Source organism: Heliconius melpomene, chromosome 13, assembly GCF_056956725.1.
Source record: "Heliconius melpomene rosina isolate 202511_hmr_F chromosome 13, ASM5695672v1, whole genome shotgun sequence".
Lineage (NCBI taxonomy): Eukaryota > Metazoa > Arthropoda > Insecta > Lepidoptera > Nymphalidae > Heliconius > Heliconius melpomene.
Window position 1 is genome coordinate 3,103,329 of NC_140401.1, and position 20,363 is coordinate 3,123,691.

Sequence of the window (20,363 nt, forward strand, 5' to 3'; positions counted from 1 at the left end):
CAATATATGTATGTTTTTCTCAATATCAATACTTAATACATACCACATTATTTACAAAAAACAAACAAGTATACCTATAATATCCAAGCCTCGTCTTTCAATTTCCTCTACACATCGTCTAACAACCAGTGGAACAGGTGGTGCATGTGGGGGTCTCAGCTCTCTTGCCACTACTGCTTCTAATTCTGCACCAAATAGAGGCGGTGGCGCCAATCGTGGGGCTGTTGTCCGACGACGGAAGAGCTCATGGGGCTCTGTGTGTCGAACTCGCATGTAGAGTGTTCCACGTGGTTCCATCTGAATGAAAATATTGTATAAATTATTCTTTGCTTCTAAGAGATCTAAATAAGATATATAATTATAATTTTATGTAAGATATATAATTATAAGTATATTTTTACGTTACCTTTATAGCAAGTTGATGGGAAGGCGAGCGTGTAAGCAGATCAGGTAATGTAACTACGCCTCGGAAGCACAACTTGTGTCTGTGCTGAGGATCCCAAGAGTAGACGAGAACGTCAAGCTGGCGGTTGTCCACAAGTTCTAATTCGAAGGATTCGTCCCAATCGAACTGAAGCTCCCCTGTACGTACCTGTACGGGATAGGAACGGATACTTGTTTTAAGATTAAGTAAGTCATAGAATAATAATACATATGCCTTATGCTTACATAAAACATAATAAAATAGAAAAACTATACAAAATTAAGAAATGTTAGCAAATAGTAATATTATCTTACCACAGTCCTAGCTTTATGAACACGATCACATTCCAACACACAGTACAAATCTCTCGGTGCAACTGAAGGCTGTGTCAATGTCCCTGATGGTGGAGATCCAGGGGAAGATCCACTTTGAGCTGGACGCAACCCTCGACCGGCGAGGAGATGGACCCATAGCATCCCAGATACACCACCAGATATGCGAGATAAACCAGTCATTGATGAAGATAAGCCTCCTGTGCCTGGTTTCTCTACTTTATATTTTAGGAACTCTGAAAACAATAAATAAATTTGATGTTATAATCTTTCTTCATACGTTGTCCATGCAGTACTTTATTTACAACTAATATATAATTTTTAATTTTCTTAGATATGAGAAAATTTATTAAAAAAATTTCATTACAATATAATTTGGATCTAAAACAAAATCTAACGATATATAAATATAAACTTACCATTAGGATTAATATCAAGATGACGCTGATGTCTAGACCCAGGAGTGGGTACGGGGCTAGGATTAGGACAAGTAAACTTTGATCCTAGTTCCAGTAACTGTCGGACTCGTCTTGCTGATGGAGAACCACTAGGTCCTAACTGCTGTGATGACAGAGATCTTGCTGGAAGATGACGAGGCCGTTCCAAACGACTTCTGCTGGCCAAGCCTAAAGATGAGCCGAAGCGACTGCCACTTTCCATCTACAAATTATTTAATATTTTATGTATTGTGCACGATGAAATTTACATTCAATGAGATATTATTAGGAAGGAAGGAATAAATGAAAAAAATAATTATGGTAACTAAATTTAGTATAGATAATATGAAACTAATAAGAAATTACTTTAGTTCACATTATAGTACATGCAGTATTATTTAAAAAAAATAACTTGAAAACTCACATTCTTCAAAGCATCGTGTATATTTTCAGCGGAGTAATGCGTGGGCAGGCGCGGGCGGAGAGTCTCGTACAAGGCGCTGGTTGAAGGCGCGCGGGAGAGCCACGCGCGGTACTCGTCCGACGTGAACACTGACGGGGAGGGCCCTGTAGTTAGTGCTCGTTTACCAAGTTGGTAAATATAAACTTATTTTGAAAAAATCAACAAATCAAATTTTATAATGCCTAAATGAGCTCAAATAACAACTTGTTTTCTTTTTTGTGTTGAATTAAAATGAATATACTATTCTAATTATCAGGGACGATAAAATAATCAAATATATCAAGAATATAACATAACAACTATTATTTATCTTATAATGAAAAATTTTGTGAGGTTATTCATTTCACAAAATATATAGAATATTGTTTAATGGTTTATTTATTTTAAAGGCAAGGAATAACCAACTCGTACAACTTAAACACTGGTGCCCTAACGAGAAGGGAACCCTTCGATTAGTTGTGCAAAACTATGGTATGTAAAAACGAAAAAAAAAAAATTATAAAAATAAAAACATTCCTAAAAAAAATCTTAAAGTTATCTTTTTATTTTTTAACTATTCAAAATGTTTCAGCCGACTCCAATAACCTAGAAAGTACACCTTTACGAATTATAATACACGAGTATAACCATCGCGTTAATTAAAAATTTAACCGCTCGGCCTTTATTTATACATATATACATACATTTATCTCCAAACATTGTACAATGTCTGTAAAATCAGATATTTTGAATGTCACCCCAAAGTTGAGTGATTGCTTATATGGTCGTAAATCAAAATGATTGATATCTGAGCTCGTGAAGGGGAGTTCTGATGAAAATTATCACTTCATGCAATATAGTACATTCAGATAATACTCGATATATATCGTTTTATATAATTGAAATTGCAATTGAAATTTTAAAAATTTAATTATAAACAAATATACACATATATATACACACACATAGATATACAAATCTGTATATATATATATATATATATATATATATATATATATATATATATATATATATATACAGATTTTTACCAGCTTATTCGATCCTAGTCAATAATACACACATAAGAATTATTATTTTATGTTTTCAAATAGCTATTTGTTATAGTATAAGACTTATGCAATATACATACCTCTGGAAGAACGTAGATCCAATCTCGAAGACAAAGGTTCAGGCTCATCTTGTAATACACTTCCAGCACGCCGAGACAATCCCAGTCTAAACAAACGTACATATGTAACGTAAATTTGTCAAGTGAATTAATTAATAATGGTTTAAAATATGCTTGTTATCTCACCTTTGACCAGTACCTCTCACATCTCTTGGTAAAGAATTAAATTTTGATCCGATATCTCTCCCGAGGGTACTACTTCTGTAACCACTAAGTCCAGAATAGTACGGGGTCCTTGTAGGAGCAGTTGCTTCAGTGTCTGACGAATAGTCTAGGCTTCGATTTCGTCTCGTAGTGGTACCAAATTTACTGTAAGACGGTAACCCTAGGCCTGTAGTTCCATATCCAGCACCAAGTGTGGAGCTAAGACCAGTTCCAGTCAGGCCACTTCCAATTCCAGAACTTAGTCCAGAACCAACCAAGCTGGAACCAGTTAGTCCACTTAGGCCAGTAGATGATAGCCCTGATGGAAGACCTCCAAGACCACTGCCTAGACCTGTTCCTGTAAGAGTGCTACTGGGAAGACCAGATCCAGGCATACCTACTCCTCCATATCTTTGTCCATATCTTGTTAGGCTGGAGGCTGTAGAGAAGAAAAACAATGTGAAGAAATAAGATAATAAGTGTTAAATTATAAAACGACTGCTTTATTTTAAATTCATACCAAAACTCACATATCAAATAATAAATAATTTCACTAATATATTAAATATACAATTACTTACTCTGGCCATAAATACTGTTACAATTTTAAAAAGACGATATTACTTTTGAATTTGAGATCTGTCATTATTATACAATTATTTTATACAGCGTATAAAAGACTTATTGAAGCTAATGGAGATCACTTTGAATAAGCGTTATATATTTGATTGGTTTTATAATAATCTAGTAAACTAACATACTGTAACAGTAATAAATGTTATGTACAATAAAAAAAAACAATTTCTTTGTAACAAAATTTATGAAAAGACTAAGTACATATTCAAAATATTATTCACATATTTAAAACGCATAAATACTATACGTACCACCACCAGGACCAGCGGCAGAAGCTTTCAAACTGGACCGTAATAAGGAATGACGTCCAAAGTCAGAATGGGTTTCAGCTCGTGGAAGTTGCTGTTCAGAGCCAGAACGGGGTACTCTTCCACTAAATCGCATACTGAAATGATATCTTATATTACATTATACTAGCGGGCCCTCGCGACTAATGTCAAGACTCTCCGTTCTCCCCTGTTCCGCCGAAACCAACTCAATACAAAATTCTACGTCGCACTTTATCTTACCAGATACCTTAAATAAAAATTATTCGTTCCCTTACGGAATTCGAACACACAACACTTACACTTACTACTAGCCACTGTACCATAATGTTCTCTAATAATAAAAATACATATTTTGTGTTACTCACCTCCCACTTTCAGAGGGATAGAAAGAATGCACTTTCTCTGCAAGACTTTCAAGGGTATTAGGGTACGAACGTTCGTATGGCACGAAGTGAGTCGCTGTGGACTTCGGCTGTTCTGTTATTACCGGAGGTGGTGGTCGGTAGCTAGGATAGAAAATAAATTGTTTTGTATTTTCATATAATACTAGCTTTTACATGCGGCTTCGCCTTCATGGTTGAATGTAAACTAGGAGTTGTGTATGACTCATGTAAGGCCCGAGAGACTGACTTAACTCTTCAGAAACTCTAGGAACATAGTATAAATTTACTAATCTACTTATAGGAATATTCTTTTAATAATCTTAAGTATTGTTTCTCTTTTTTTGATTGAAATGACTTTATTATTCAAACACTTTCAAAATTGCTAAAAGCTTAAAAGCTCTTAATTTTAAACTAACCTCCAAGTAGAATGATCAGAAGGAGGTCTCGAATTGTAATACAGGTCTAATGGCGTTGTGTCCGGTGACAAAGCCCCTAGCTGCATACGACTCCTTTCTTCTCTTCCGTCGCCTACTGGCCGCACCGTGCCACCGGGGCCACCCGCAGAACGGAGGGTTCCGTGTCTAGAAGAGTTGGGAAATTTATTTGAAGTCATAAAAAATGTTCGCCTAGTGCCCACACCGTACCAACTGGTCCACCTATGGAACAGAAACTACCAAGTCTAAAAGAGTTCGGAAATATATTTAAAATCAGAGAAGATAATGGAAATCATCACGTTGTCATGAAGTTTATGTTATTTGTGTTGATAATTAGGCAAAATGTAACCTTTAAGATGTAGGTTCGAGTTTTGCATACATTAATATTTAAACATACCATATTTTTCAAAAAACTATTCAATTAAAGTAATCCTAGTCACTCACTGTGAATATAACCCATCCACCCGGTCGCGGTCGCGGTCGTCGTCGTCCCGACAGTCGCGCTTCAGGACGACGACGGGCGGCGGCTTGTGTTCCGCGCGAGGTATTGACGGCGAGCCGGGGCCTGATTTACCTGATTGTAAAAAAGTATAATCAATTAAAGAATTTCATGTTTTTTCCCGTATATAACAGAGACAGAGGGAACCTAGTGCTAAGATACACCATTCCCCAATGGCAGAACTCAACGCCTTAATGGTGGGGTGGGAAAGTGGGAATGGAACCCACAACCGTTGCGTTTACAATCAAACGTTATCCCACTTCGCTACAATGGTCTCGATTTCATAACGTATAATCTATATATATTAAAGGACTTGTCCTCACTGACTGAGGTAAGACGCACGCACAGCCGTAACCGCTGTACGTAGAAACGTGAAATTTGGACAGATGTTTACTTTCGTAATCTGGACATCCACTAAGAAGGGATTTCTCCTCTCGCTTGTGGATATTCACGGAGATCGGACGTGTGTTTTGTTAAATACAAATATATTTTTATAAATAACTTTAATAAATGAGCCGACCAGACTACCAGGCGCCCATATCAAGCAGAAGATTGTCTATACAAGGCGTGAGTAGTACATAAACTATTTAGAAAGGAACAAACATATGTACGCTTATTGCTGCTGTGCTTCTAAACCAATCACTGATTAAGACGCAGCAAACAGCTGCGTTGATGCACCAGCTGACCTTTGGTCACAGCGATCTTATAACGGACTGTCGCTTTGCATATTTTGCTTTGTAATAGTTTTAAATCGGCATTAAATATTATTCGAAATCATTAAATATTATTTATCTAAATTGAAAATGGCTTTACAACGTACTCCACCGAATTCAAACATTTCAAAAAGCAATCCACAGCTACACGAATCAACAATGAGTGAGTTGGAGAATCTGGAAAGTAATATTAACATTAGCAAAAGATATAAACGCTCCTTTGAAGACTTAATAGACAGTTCAGCCTCCTTTAACTCAGATATAAAGTCGATGATACATGACTTTATAACCAAACAGGATAAGAAACTAGAAGGTATCACTCAAACGCTGAACTCCATTAAAGATCAGAATTGTGAAATTCAGAAGTCATTAGATTTCATGTCAGAAAAATATGATGAGGTAATTACTCAAGTAGCATTTTTGGAGTCTGAAAATCACAGTTCCAAAACTCGAATAAAAGAACTTGAGGGTAAATTAGAGGCTCAGGAAAGACTATCTCGATCTACAACGCTTGAGATAAGAAACATCCCAAAACTAGAAAGAGAGAGTAAGGATAGTTTAATTGAAATTATAAGTAAGGTGGGTTCCGTAGTGAAGCAACCCGCGTTTCATGAAAAACTCGAAATAAGAGACATTTACCGTACCAAATCGAAAAATGACTTTATTATAGTTGACTTCACAACCACGGCAAGAAAATCATCATTTATTAAACATGTAATTGCCTACAATAAATCTCAAAAAATACAAAAAAAACCAGCTCTTAATACATCTAACCTCAACATTCGAGGCCCTCCCAAATCTATCTTTATATCGGATTACTTAACTAGCAAAGCTCGTCGGCTATATTTTTTAGCCAGACAGCAAGCACGAGAGCAGAGTTATTACAAATGTTGGACGTCTTTTGGCAGAGTGTTACTTCAAAAATTAGAGGGATCTCCTATATTACGTATCGAAGAGCAAGAAGACCTGAAAAAGTTGCTGTGATCTTTCAGTATATTTTTAAAACACACGTGGTTTTTGGCTTTTTAATTTTATTATGCTTATTCTTTTGTTTAGAAAACACTATCTTTATTAAAAATATGTTTAAATTAGGATTAGTTCATAATAAATATTATAATCATCACATTATACACAAAACACAAAACATAATTTATTACACTAATACAATAATCTTTAATATATACGAGTACACAACTAAAACACTTTTTTTATTTTATTTGCTTTATTACACTATCGTCAAGGGTTCTATTCTGAATAAAAAGAGCACCTATATAAACCAAGTACTACTTTATAGTAAGGAGTGTCGACTGTATTTTACATATTTTTCCCCTAGCATGTGGCCCCCTTCCTCAAATAAAATTCGATAACTGCAAAGATGACCTGGAAGTAATCAATAGAAACCTAGACGAATTATCAATAGCATACTCCTCTCTCTGCGACATTGAAAATTTTATAACATTACTTCCTACTGCTCACAAATGTCTTAAGGTTCTAACCCAAAATATTCGTAGTATAAATTGTAATATGTCTAACTTTTCCACTCTGCTTACTAGAAGTCGGGTCCAGTGGGATATCATTATTTTAACTGAATGCTGGCTGCGGTCTACATCCCATATCCCATCTCTTGAAGGCTATAGTTTCGCTTCTACTACTCGTAACTTCACTCAAAATGAAGGCGTTGTTGTTTATTATCTTGACAATATTACCATAGATATTGAAGAAGCTGACCTAACCAACGCCAATTCTGTAGTACTAACCATAAATAAAGATATAATTATTTTATGTATTTATCGGCCACCTGGGCACAAGGACATCACTGGTTTTTTAGAAAGTATAGATAAGCTCTTACGGAAATATTCAAAAACTAAAAATTTAATAGTTACGGGTGACATTAATATTGATATTGTAGAAAAGACGTCTGATCCGAGAAGTTCTAGTTATTTAGATATTTTAGCCGGGCATGGCTTATTAGCAGGACATACTCTTCCCACACACGGACGTACTTGTTTAGATCACGTGATGATTAAGACCAAATTAAATGCATACTGTTATGTCGCCCAAACATCAATCACTGATCATGAAAGTGTCTTCTTCTTTTTAGCCTTAGATAAAACCAACAGCAACATTAATATTAAGCGAACCTACGAGCGTATTAATTTTGAAAACTTAGATTCAGACCTGAAAAATGTTGATTTTGCGGAAATTTATAGCTATAGTAAAGTAGATAAAGCTACGGATTATTTGATTTCAGTCCTAAGTAAAGCTATACTAAGAAATACCCGAATAATTCATATACCAAGCAGAAAATAACAAAAAAACCATGGATTACCACAGGGATTCTTAGATGCATGCGCAACAGAGATAAAATGCACCTGAAACTGAAACAAAACCCAGACGATGATATTCTGAAAGTAACTTATAAAAGATATAGAAACTTTTGCAATGGACTAGTAAAGAAACTGAAAAGAGAGTATGAGAAAAATGACATCAAAAAAGCCGGTACTAACAAAAAGAAATTATGGGATTCTCTGAAAAAAACGACCTTTCCAGTTAAAAAACAAGTGCCAGCTACAAGTTTACTTTCTGAAATAGAGCCCTAAAATAGTGTTAATGTAGTAAATTATTATTTTGCTCACGTTGGAAAAAATCTAGCAGAAAGAATTATGCCTTACTCGTGTCCAAATGCTGCTTCCAACAAGACTGTCTCTGGATCCTTTATGCTCTTTCCTACTGACGAACTAGAATTGAATAAAATCATACTTAACCTAAAAACAGATTGTTCAATGGGCATAGACAAAATACCAAACAAAGTAATTAAAAGGTATAAGAACATACTAATTCCTCCTATAAAGTATATATGTAATCTTGCTTTTTCTTCAGGAGTGTTTCCCGCAGCTTTTAAGACAGCCTTGATTATACCGATTTACAAGAGCGGAAAAAAGGACTGCGTCGAAAACTATAGACCCATATCTATCTTACCCTCACTGTCGAAGCTGCTCGAAAAGCTAATAAATATACGTTTGGTTAACTTTCTGGAATCGGCAAAGCTACTATCATCTAATCAATTCGGTTTTCGATCAAAGAGATCAACTTCAGATGCAGTACATTCCCTAACTGATTATGTAGCAACAGGCCTAGATGACAAGAAAAAATGTATCGGTGTCTTCCTAGATTTAGCGAAGGCTTTTGACACTGTCTCTATTCCGACACTTTTAACCAAATTAGAATGCTTGGGAGTCAGAGGGCTGGCGCTGGAGCTTTTTAAATCTTATTTAAGTGAACGTTCACAGAGGGTCAAAATTGGAGAGTGGATAAGTAAACCGCTTTCTATGGTATACGGAGTTCCTCAAGGCAGTATAATCGGTCCAACCCTATTTATAATCTATATAAATGATTTGTGTCAGCTCCCTATGGTCAATGGTAAAATCGTTACGTTTGCTGATGATACAGCACTTATCTTCAAGGCTAACTCATGGGCTGAAGTCTTTTATCATGCTCAAGAGGGTATCAATAAGGTCAAAAAGTGGCTTTGCGATCATCTCCTAACACTAAACTTTGAAAAAACTAAATATCTTACCTTCTCCATTCATAAGTCACCGATTCCATCAAATCTTCATCTATTAGCACATACCTGTAACATCCCGATAAATTCTCTTTGTTCTTGTAGCCCACTCCAGCGGGCTGAGGTGGTCAAATATTTGGGAGTAGATATTGACAACAATTTAAGTTTTGAAACGCATACCAATAACCTCTCAACTAATTTACGCAAGCTTATTGTAATTTTCAAGAACTTGCGCCACATTGCTGACCGTGATATAATTAGAACTGTATATTTCGCTATTTGTCAATCCGTTATTGCTTATTGTATTACTTCATGGGGTGGATCATACAAGTCCCAAATGATAAAAGTAGAAAGAGCTCAAAGAGCCATTTTAAAAGTGAGTGCATTTCTCCCGAGTCTATATCCAACAAAAAATCTTTATAATTTATGGGAGGTGCTAACTGTGAGGCAAATTTTTATCTTGCATACAATATTAAAAAAGCATAGCGAATTGACATATAGTCCGAGTCTAGTTGCAACAAAACGTAGAAAAGGTACAGTGTGCCCTATACCTACCTATAGAACCCAATTTGCTCGTAAATTCTTTTGTTATCTCGGTAATTTCCTATATAATAAATTAAACACTAAATTATTATTTTACGGCCTCACTAAATCGAAAATAAAAAAAGTACTCTTCAAATGGCTTCAAGCTATGTCGTATAGTTCCACAGAAAAAATATTAAATCCTTGAGAATTATAATATATATAAATATATAATAAATAAAGCTCAATTTAAATTCTTCTCCTAGTCTATGTCGTACAATAAATGTCAGCACACACACACGAACACACTCGCACACACACACAAACACACACACCCACACACACGCGCAACATAGCACACACTTATTCTCCACACCTTCCTCAATATTCGCTAGCAATAACTTTTTAGTAATTTTTAGCAAATAGTTATTGTACCTCCAAATTGTCATGTATTTTCTATATGTATCTATTTTCTCCTATGAATACAGTTGCTATCCTGTAATCCTCCTTGAACTATGGGTATACATCAATTTTTTAATCCCCTACCACAAGTGAGAACCTGGCGACTAGTAACACAGGCCTAGCTTAGTACAAGCGTCAGTCTCACATAATTGTAAGTTGTATTATATGTACCTACAGATAAATGTAACTTTTTGTAAATTTGTATTGTGTGAGAAATAAAGATATTATTATTATTATTATTATATTATTATTTTCAAAAATTTTAACCCTAAAGGGGTGAAATCGGGGTTCAAAGTTTGTATGGAAAAAAAAATTAAACCGGCACCGATTTTTATAAAAGTATTTAATTGAACACGTGTTTCATCGTTTTCTAGAATTCTCCCCCTAAGGGTGCAAATAAGGGGTTGAAAGTTTGTATGGAAAAATTCTTTAATCGACACCGATTTTTTTAAAATTTGAAATTTAGACTCTTAAAAATATTTAATTGAACATGTGTTTCATGATTTTCTAGAATTCATCCCCTAAGGATGCAAATAAGGGGTTGAAAGTTTGTAGGGAAAAATCTTTAAATCGCCACCGATTTTTATAACATTTTAAATATAGACTCTTAAAAATATTTCATTGAACACATGTTTCGTGGTTTGTTAGAATTCACCCCTAAATAAGCAAGCGAAGCTGCGCGCGTCCGCTAGTTTAATAATATTAATATAATTACCTTTTCTTTGTCTAGTACACAGCAACAACCGGCGTGGTATTGACATAATTATAACGACGTCGTCCAGTGACATGCGCCTGACATCCACCAGGTTCACGGCCAAAATCTCATCTCCCACCTAAACCATGAAATGTTAGTACATTTTAAGGCTTAACATATGAAATTGTTATTTATATAAAAATATATTTTATATAAAAACGCAGCAGCTGAATTTTTAGAGGGGAGGAATATATATAAAGGCACTTATTAAAAATTATTAATTCATAACTGTCAATAAATGTGAATTATTATGTTTTTTTCAAATATTTTTTTACCTTCAAGCATCCACTATTATAAACTGCAGATTCCAGTGCTATCCGTGATATGAATACTCCATCTGTCCTCGCACCACCGTCCCCCTCCCTTATGTATAGGCCCAAAGTTTGTCCGGGACGTTTGACAATCTCCACTAGTTGTACTATGTGGCGTGCGTCCTAGTAAAATTAAAAATACATATTAGTATTTTTTATTACATTATCCGAGAATGAAACGTTGCCATTATTCCTCAATATTTTCTTAATTTTAAAAGTCAAATAATTTACTTGTGGAATGTTTTATTATTTATTGATATTTTTAAAAGTAAGTACATAATGTTCATAGTTGAATATAATTTTTCTCAAAATTTATAAAAACAATCCCTCAATATCCCTGGGTGCGGCTTCAAGAAGGATTTAATTTTGTGAGTATTGAAGCTTTATTAACTAGCAAAGCAAGTTATATACTCGTATTGAAGAAAATAGCCTGAAAATCTTTTATCATATTAATTAGTTTTTTTGTAGAATATTTAATTTTAAGCGGTTAAAACACAGTCGATTAAGTTAATTTCGCTTAAATTCGCTTAAACGCTTAAATTCTAGGGTCTTTAGAAAATTTATGACAGAGGTACTCCTATGTATGTACCTATAGTCAAATATGAATACGAATGCAGCAGTTCGCTACTTTGTACAAAAAAAATAATGTCAAAAGTAACTCAAGAACAAAAGATGCTATCGGATAAACTGTCACCACGGTCCACAACGTGAACGCGAACCGCAAATATACGCAATACTTGAATTAACCGCAGAATGCGACAGGACGGGAACTGAGAGTGCACATCCCAACAATAGTCTAGATTGTGCTCGCATTCCCCACGATCTAGGCCGGGAACAATGGCTGTCTGGAGTGAGCTTTCAGCACTGCGGGTTACGTAACGGGGTCAACGGGACGGCAGAAATTACCTGTTTTAAAACTAAATTAAATGCTAATCGTTAATACGAAAGCATATCGATGAGCTCGTACAGTCGAGGACTACGTGTGAGCTATTTCCCTGCATTTTTTTTCCCTATAAAACTTTTGACGAATGTTAAATATTCAACGGCGTAATAAAAAAGCGTCCTGCTGTAGGGTCTAAACGCGAACATTGAAGAGGAATTGATTTTTAGTAGCTACTTTAAACACATACCTGAAGTGAAAAAAACTTCTTGGCAGCTTCCACGTTATTCCTTCCGACTTGTCTCAGTTCAAGAATTCGTACTATCATCTCACCACGTCTCTCAACCGCCTATAAAATAATTAAGAACTGGTAAGTTGAAAAAAAATACTCAGCTTAAATAATGTAAGAAACAGTAAGAGAAGTCAATACAAGAACAAGAGTATTTTTTTTTAGCTTCACGCTAGCAAGGTAGGCAGAGGGAACCTGGGAAATACAATCCGTTACCATTAAGACACTTCTGTTCTCCACTTTCCGCTCAATTCTAATGGTAAGATAATTCAAGCCCCGTTTGAATAACGATGGGTACTTACCTCGAGCGCTGCGGCGGTGGTGGCGTCGTGGTCATTTTCCACCATTTCAATTTGCCTGAATATTTCATTGCTGACACCCGATACCTGAAAAAATTATTGCTTAATAATCTGTTTTTCTTAAATCGTTTATTCTTTTAATTTTATTAACACTAAATAATCACCATTAACGATTAAATATATGTATAAGATATAGTTAAATTTATTTCATTAGTTTCTTGCCTTAAATTCTAGATAACATTTTTTAAATTGACAAGAAGATATTATGCTGATATGCCGTAATACTATAACACTGCCTACACTTTTCATATTCACAGACATAAGTGCATTTTTTATTGTTTCAGTCTTCATACGCCGATGAAAACGACAGGTCGGCGTGATGGAAAACTCGTCGACAGATTGGTTTTGCATGGGGGCGTGTAAAACGAATTTGACACTGTTATTTTCCGAATACGATTTTAAAAGAATTTTATAATACTGTATATAAGAAGAGAACTGCACTCTAAAGGTTTTATATACTTGCTTCAACTATATTTTACTTTAGAAATCAATACTTTTGAATAATAACTATTAAATATTCTAGTTATGTAAATTAGTTAAAAAAGTAACCACGTTAAGTCTAGCCTTTCAGTTGAGGTTATTTCTAAATATACTTTTTTTTCCATATTTCCTCTGTCTTCCAAATGGCAGAGTAGGCAGAAAAAATCTAATATAAAAACAGTTCATTCTCCGCCATCCACTTGATTTGATTTGAGGCATTGCATATTGAGAAATATAACTCAACATAAATTTGGGGAAATGAAAATTATTTAAATTATAATCTTTTCACTAATTTCCATTTAGATTAAGGCACCACGTTTACCGTTAGACCTCATTGTGCCCTGAATGTCTCATTATAATATTATAAGCTAGATATAAACGCAGGTAATTTTCAATTAATCTTAATCAATATTGACGTTCACCTTCCTAAAATCCGGCTGCAAGACGCAGGGCGGCGCATGGTTTGCGCGAGGAGGCTGGGGCAGGCCGGGCGGCGCGCGCCCCGGCGAGGCCGTCAGGTCCGGCGCCGCGCGGCCATTTTCCTACACAAAAGGAAAATAATAAGTTTTCATTTGATACCATTAATATTGAAAAATAATATTTAATTATGTTTTCTTTTACAAGATTACCAGAACAATAAAGCTTTATGTTTAAGCGACAATGCTATACAAGAATGATAGCAAACGTCTTAAGTTCCTCTTATACAAAGGCATGAGTAATAAGAAAAATTCCTTCATTTACATATATATCAAAAGTGCTCGTATATGGTGATATTTATGAAGATAGGGGTACAGTAATAGAATTGAGCTCACTTATTAGTCAAAGTCAAAAATGATGTAATTTAATTTAAATATTAGAGTGGTATATTAACCCTACCCACTGTATTATTTTTCAAATGATAAATGTAAAATATAATGTTGTTTGAAATATATATGAATAATAAAGTAGTAGAAAATGGCGTAATTTTTTTATTGTATTTTTTTTTTATTTTAATGTATAGACAACATTTTTTCAAATTCGTGGTGTATCCGCTCACTTCGCCGAATTCTGGAGGGATTACGTGTTGAGTGCCGGAACTAACTGCCGTGCTTTCCCTCGACACCACGGCGAGAAAATGAAAATACTTAATTTCCTCGAGTAGGAATCGAATCAATAACCTACCGCGTTTACACTCACTCGCATATACCCTTGCGTTAATTTAAATTAAAATTAGTTTTGACATATAACCACTGGACACGAATGGCTTATTCATATAAAATATGAAAATATTCCAAAAGGAACAATAAAAAAAACAGGACAACTAGACAAAACAAACAGTCTGGTAAAAACAACTGGCCAAACAAAAAAAATAACAGCGCTACAGCCATATGGGAACCGTTTGTGATTTTTATTTTTTTCCCTTTGTACAGTTTGTATGCAAAATTAGAAACACTACATAAAAAGAATAATATTTAGTAAACCTTTTTTATTGCAATGAAATCTTGTTGAAGTAAACATCCTGACATACTCGTATATTTTCATCATAGTTTTTATAAAGTTAACAGAATTAGAGATAATCCTTTGAAATAAATATAAATTTACTATAAAAATTCATCTACATCTATCTCACTTTACTACAGTCTCTGCATCTGAAAGAAAATACATAAAACGATCGTTTTCCTTACTCGTAACCAGAAACTAGGTTAAAGTTCAGAGATAAATGTCCGTGTGTAGTCTACTATCCGAAACCCCTATTCATTAGAGATCTCCAAATAATTACAAAGACCGATTGCTATCTAAAAAAGCAATTCCATAGATTAAAAGGGAATAAAATAATTAAAATTTTATTAAGTACCATCTATTATTTAACTGTAAAATTGGTTTACTTTTATAGCTACTTGAATAAAGGAGAAATTTGTAAGAACCCTGTGAAAAGTCGCTGCCATTTCTGTAATCCGGTCATTTAAAAATATTGTTCTGGTCTGTATAAAGGCATCGAATGCCGAATATATAATTTCCTAATAAGAAATCTGACCTAACAATTTTCGTAATAAGGCTTATATAAATATGTGTAGGGTAAAACCGGGATAGATGCCCTACTTTTTGAAATGTCCACCTAATTAGATAAAATATATTTTTTATAGGAATCATTTTTATTTATTTAGCTAGCTCAATCCTTTGTGATGAATTACTTATATTTTTTTTTAACAAATCAAATATAGATTTTGCAAAAAATAGCTTTTCGTGAAACACTAATTTTGAGGATAGATGCCCACCTATATGGATAGTTGCCCCACTATGAAAATGCTGGGGAGGATAGATGCCTGCAGAGTAAGGTAGGTGCACTTTATACCGATTAAATGAAAAAACCAAACCAATTGTTAAATAATTCTAATTTTAAAACAGCAATTTTGTTTCCAACAAACATAATCATAATAATGAAAAGTTATATAGTGTTTTTTAAAATCTTATTAAAATTTTAAAACATTTGTGTAACTAAAATATTAATTCTTTCAACATCCATTATCATATTTTTTAAGTTAAATTTTACAACAAAATTACAATTCTTAATATTTTTTCTTGTAAACACTAATATTATAAATTAAAATATTATAATATCACAAATACTAACATCCACATTGCACAATTATACATTTTTATATTAAAAAAAACAAAATATAATTTTTAGTTATCTATTCTAATCATCTATTCTAATTCTCTAATTATCTCAAATAATAATTATTCGTTATTCCAATTTAATTAAAATTTAGCCAGATAGCGTTTTTATTTTTCCACATCTTGCGCAATAATTTCTGAAAAGTGTACAGGTTTCATGTAGCCAGTTCTGGCACATTATACATTGAATCCAGTCGGATTGCGACTTCGTATTTTTATAGTTTTCAAAACATTCTAAACATTCTAATGAAACAGTCTAACTTAGTTTTCAATTGCTTTTGCTTTCTCTTAGCTATATCTTTCTTGTGTTTAAAAAATGCTAATTTAATAAATACTTTAAAAAATATTTTAAAAATATATACCTAACTCCATATACTGAGTAGAAAGGGATAGATGCCCCTAAGGGCACCTATACCTCGAAAAATCAGGGCAACTATCCTTTTTGATAGGGATAGATGCCAAGGAATTTTTTTAGTAAATTATAAACAAAATAGAATCTATAAGCACCTAGATACAGTCTTAATGAACCAGTACATCGACGTAATAAAAAATATAGCGTAATTGATTACAAATTACAAAGTTATACAACGCAAAATATTAACCTTTAAATCTTTGACGCGTTCGCGACTTTCGACGCGGAGATATTTACTAAAATGTGCTAAACGCGTCCTCATTGCACGAATGTCCGTGAATAACTTTGGTGCGGGAAGACTGTGGCTCCTGCTTGTACAATTATTTTTTTGTCGCGAGTTCGGGAAGTTAGGTATTTTGAAAATGGGGCATCTATCCCACTGCGGCATCTATCCCGGTTTTACCCTATATATAGTAAATTATTATATCACAGGCCAGTCGAAGCCCAGGGGCACAAATGTGTGATTATAAATGCTACAAGTTGTGAGTTCGAATCCCACTCGTGAATATAAAATATTTAATATTTTGCTCTGGTATAGAAATCAATTGAGTTTCGTCACAACACGCAAAGCCTCTAGAATTTTGCGGAAAGTGGAGAGCGGAGTGTTTTAACACTAGGCTTCTACTGCGTACGCTGTCACATGCGGTAAACAATGAGAAGCTAAAAAAGCAGCAAAAACAAAATGTCTTAAAAAAAATTAAATTATACATGAAAAAATTTAAATATAAGCATAAATCAAAATTTTTCCACAATCCCATACAACCCGTTAAGATCGTATACACATATATACGTACATACATACACAAGTACTCGTATCTGGTACGGTCGATTGAGGGAGGGCGGTCCCTGACCTACTTGCCGTACGCACGGGTCACTGTACTGCAGCTGCAAGATCCCGAATGCCGCAGAGAGCTGGACGAGACTCGTCTATTTTAATAATCGATTTAGTGTAAGCTATTTTTAATATTTTTTCTTGTTTTTTAAAGTTAATGTGGAGTTTTGTAAATGATTTTACATTGAAAATTAATGGTAAATTATATATTTTTTATAATCTTTCTTAAAATATGATTAATTATACGATTTCGAAATACAATAGTAATTCGGCAGTTTTGTTCCATAGAGATGTATTTTACATATAAATATTGCACCAAAGTGGAATATGAACCCCCAACCATCTTATCTTGTAATATACTAAATATAAAAAAAATCTGTTGTTACTTAAAATACTATCTGATATTTTATACTATAGTATAGAACAGAAACTTGAAATTTATTCCGATTGTTCAATTTCCCGTAGCGCTGCGATACCGAATTTATCTAATATTCGCTTCCGGAATCCCAAATAAGGCAATATTTTACAAACACCCTTTTAAATCACTTCCGGATTATTTTACGCAGTAACAATAAACTTCGTGTTAATTCCGTGCGACATTTCAGTGTCGGATATTTATATTTTAGGTCATTTTACAACTAAATATAGGAATTGGGTCAGACCACTAAATGTACATCCAAAAATATTACAGCTTCAATGGCGTTATGATAAAAGTCTACTATATTTAAAAATTTTAAGTCAGTGAATGCTCTTTTGGCAGAACGGTAAAATATTTCACAGAACCCATTTTTTACGTATTTAACTCTTTTCAAGAACATGTCAGACATTTTTAAATAATGATATTTTAAATAACATTAATTCTATTTAGCAGAAAGGAAATGATACAATAAAATCGTTTTAAAATAAAACAAACAAAAATACAAAAGTAAACCAAACAGGTCATGATTCATACAAATACTGTTGATTCATCCAGCTCACCCTAAGGCGCGAAGTAAAAAATGCGATTACACTGTGCCCCATCAGACGTGACTTTTCACCCATTTACCTAACAATCATATGCACGAAAGAACCCTACGTTCTACACTTAATGCATTTCCAATACTTTTTTAGTAACTGTAGAACGCGTACTAGAAAACAGGTTGGATTTCTTAATACAATAGCAGAGATTTATATATATGTAGATTTAGGTATTTACATGATTTGTTGCTTACTACTGTGTAATACTACACTGTAGGTGGATTATTACATTTTAAGTGAAATACCATATTTTTTTCTGTTGTAATCAATAATCTTTGGTAAAAAGACAAAAGCATATAATAAATTAAAAGATATTCTTAAAATAGAGCATTGAAATTATATGAGAACAAAAACAAAAGATATATAATTATTTTTAATGAAAGTTGTACTATAATTATCCATAATATTTTATCTCGGAAGCACGCGATTCCAGTTCATAAAGCTAAACACATATAAATCAAATTCCAAATTACCTGCGAGTCAACACGGCGATATCATTTGTCAGCATAATTTATGCACAGTAAAACAAAGCCGTGCTATTTGCAGAGTTTCAAAGAAATCTATGTCATTATATGCTGACATAATTCATATTTGTTGGTCGATTTAGTCAGTTTAGTTATAGTTTAGTTTATTTTATTTAGTTTTATTCGTTCTGACAATTCCGATAGAATTTATTCAAATCAGTATATAGTAGCATGTCATAATACGTTTCAAGGTAAAATTAGAACTACATTTGAAGAAGTAGTTACTTTTAAAAGAATTTTCATAGTATACTATTACAAAATACCTCAAAAAATGACTATTACAAAAGTTTAGATTAAAATAAACGAAAAGAAATAAAAAAATACAATTAAATCGTAGTCGAGGCAGTTAAAAAGACGCTCAACCGAGAACGTTGGGCGTCGTACGCCTAATCGATAGCGTACTACATCCCTGAATGGGGTGCGCGCGCCGCCTTACGTAACGCGCAGGCACCTGTTGCACTACTATAACCCAGCTATACTAAAAAACCCCGCCCATCCACTATCGCGTTTGTTTAACGCTTACTCCGAATTTAGGCGGGTAACCAGTGTCAATGCACCGCGGCAACCTTCGGCGCTGCACTCAAGGGTGCATAGTAGTGGCTAGAAGCATGATAATGATCTTCGTTACCGGTATTGGAAGGTATAATCATTTATTTTTATGTTTTATTATAATACAATACATGTAATTTATGCTTATTTTATATGAAACATATGTACGAGTATATGATATTTTGTAGTATACATTTTTTAATTAACCCTTGCAGTTGTTGCTAATGCTATAGAAAATTAAACCTTACAGGTTGTTTTTAAACATTATTATACATAGCAACATTTCGACGAATATAAGTGAAAATTTATACTTTTACCGTAAATTGAAATAATACAAAAGCGAAACTCTGAGAGACATAACCTCAATTGACTTAGAGATGATCTCCACTCCAATACCAATTTTCTTTTTTCATACTTCAAGAAAAACGCTACGAGCTCATAAATTGTTTAAGCCTCATACAGCCATTTTCAAATTTGAGTATGTAATTACAAAACATGTTTTTTTTTTTATTGAAAAAAGGACAAGGCAAACGAGCGTTCGGGTCACCTGGTGGTGATCACCGCTGCCCACGACCCCGTGCAGCACCAGAGGAGTTACAGGTGCATTGCCGGCCGTTCTATTTATTATGTATTGAGAGACGGAAATCTACACCAGGCTTTGCCTCGACACTAGAGCGAAGAAATGAAAATATTAAATCTTGAATTTTCTAGATTGATCGAACCTACAACCACTGCGCCACGACTGGCCTGGCATTCAAAAAGAAAGTAAAAACTCTCTCAAGATATTTTATTCCATTCAAACCGCTACCCTAGTCTATACAGCTTACAGAACCGTAGTTGTATAGTGTGTATG

General features: G+C 34.0%; 1 protein-coding gene across 4 annotated transcripts in view; it reads right to left on the reverse strand.

Moving 5' to 3' along the window:
- RhoGAP100F (Rho GTPase activating protein at 100F) overlaps positions 1–20,363 on the reverse strand; it is a 48,659-nt gene that overhangs the window by 8,303 nt on the left and 19,993 nt on the right. For 3 of the 4 annotated variants that reach the window (XM_085196813.1, XM_085196811.1, XM_085196814.1), the window contains exons 2-17: positions 13,944–14,063; positions 12,985–13,068; positions 12,644–12,742; positions 11,478–11,636; positions 11,164–11,281; positions 5,135–5,264; positions 4,673–4,837; positions 4,239–4,379; positions 3,856–3,989; positions 2,951–3,407; positions 2,786–2,871; positions 1,618–1,760; positions 1,176–1,416; positions 739–992; positions 407–592; positions 75–297 (exon numbers count right to left, since the gene is read on the reverse strand). In XM_085196813.1, coding sequence (XP_085052939.1) covers positions 75–297; positions 407–592; positions 739–992; positions 1,176–1,416; positions 1,618–1,760; positions 2,786–2,871; positions 2,951–3,407; positions 3,856–3,989; positions 4,239–4,379; positions 4,673–4,837; positions 5,135–5,264; positions 11,164–11,281; positions 11,478–11,636; positions 12,644–12,742; positions 12,985–13,068; positions 13,944–14,063 — 2,740 coding nt within the window. The remainder of the gene's footprint in view (positions 1–74; positions 298–406; positions 593–738; positions 993–1,175; positions 1,417–1,617; positions 1,761–2,785; positions 2,872–2,950; positions 3,408–3,855; positions 3,990–4,238; positions 4,380–4,672; positions 4,838–5,134; positions 5,265–11,163; positions 11,282–11,477; positions 11,637–12,643; positions 12,743–12,984; positions 13,069–13,943; positions 14,064–20,363) is intronic. The other variant, XM_085196812.1, reaches the window with a different exon arrangement.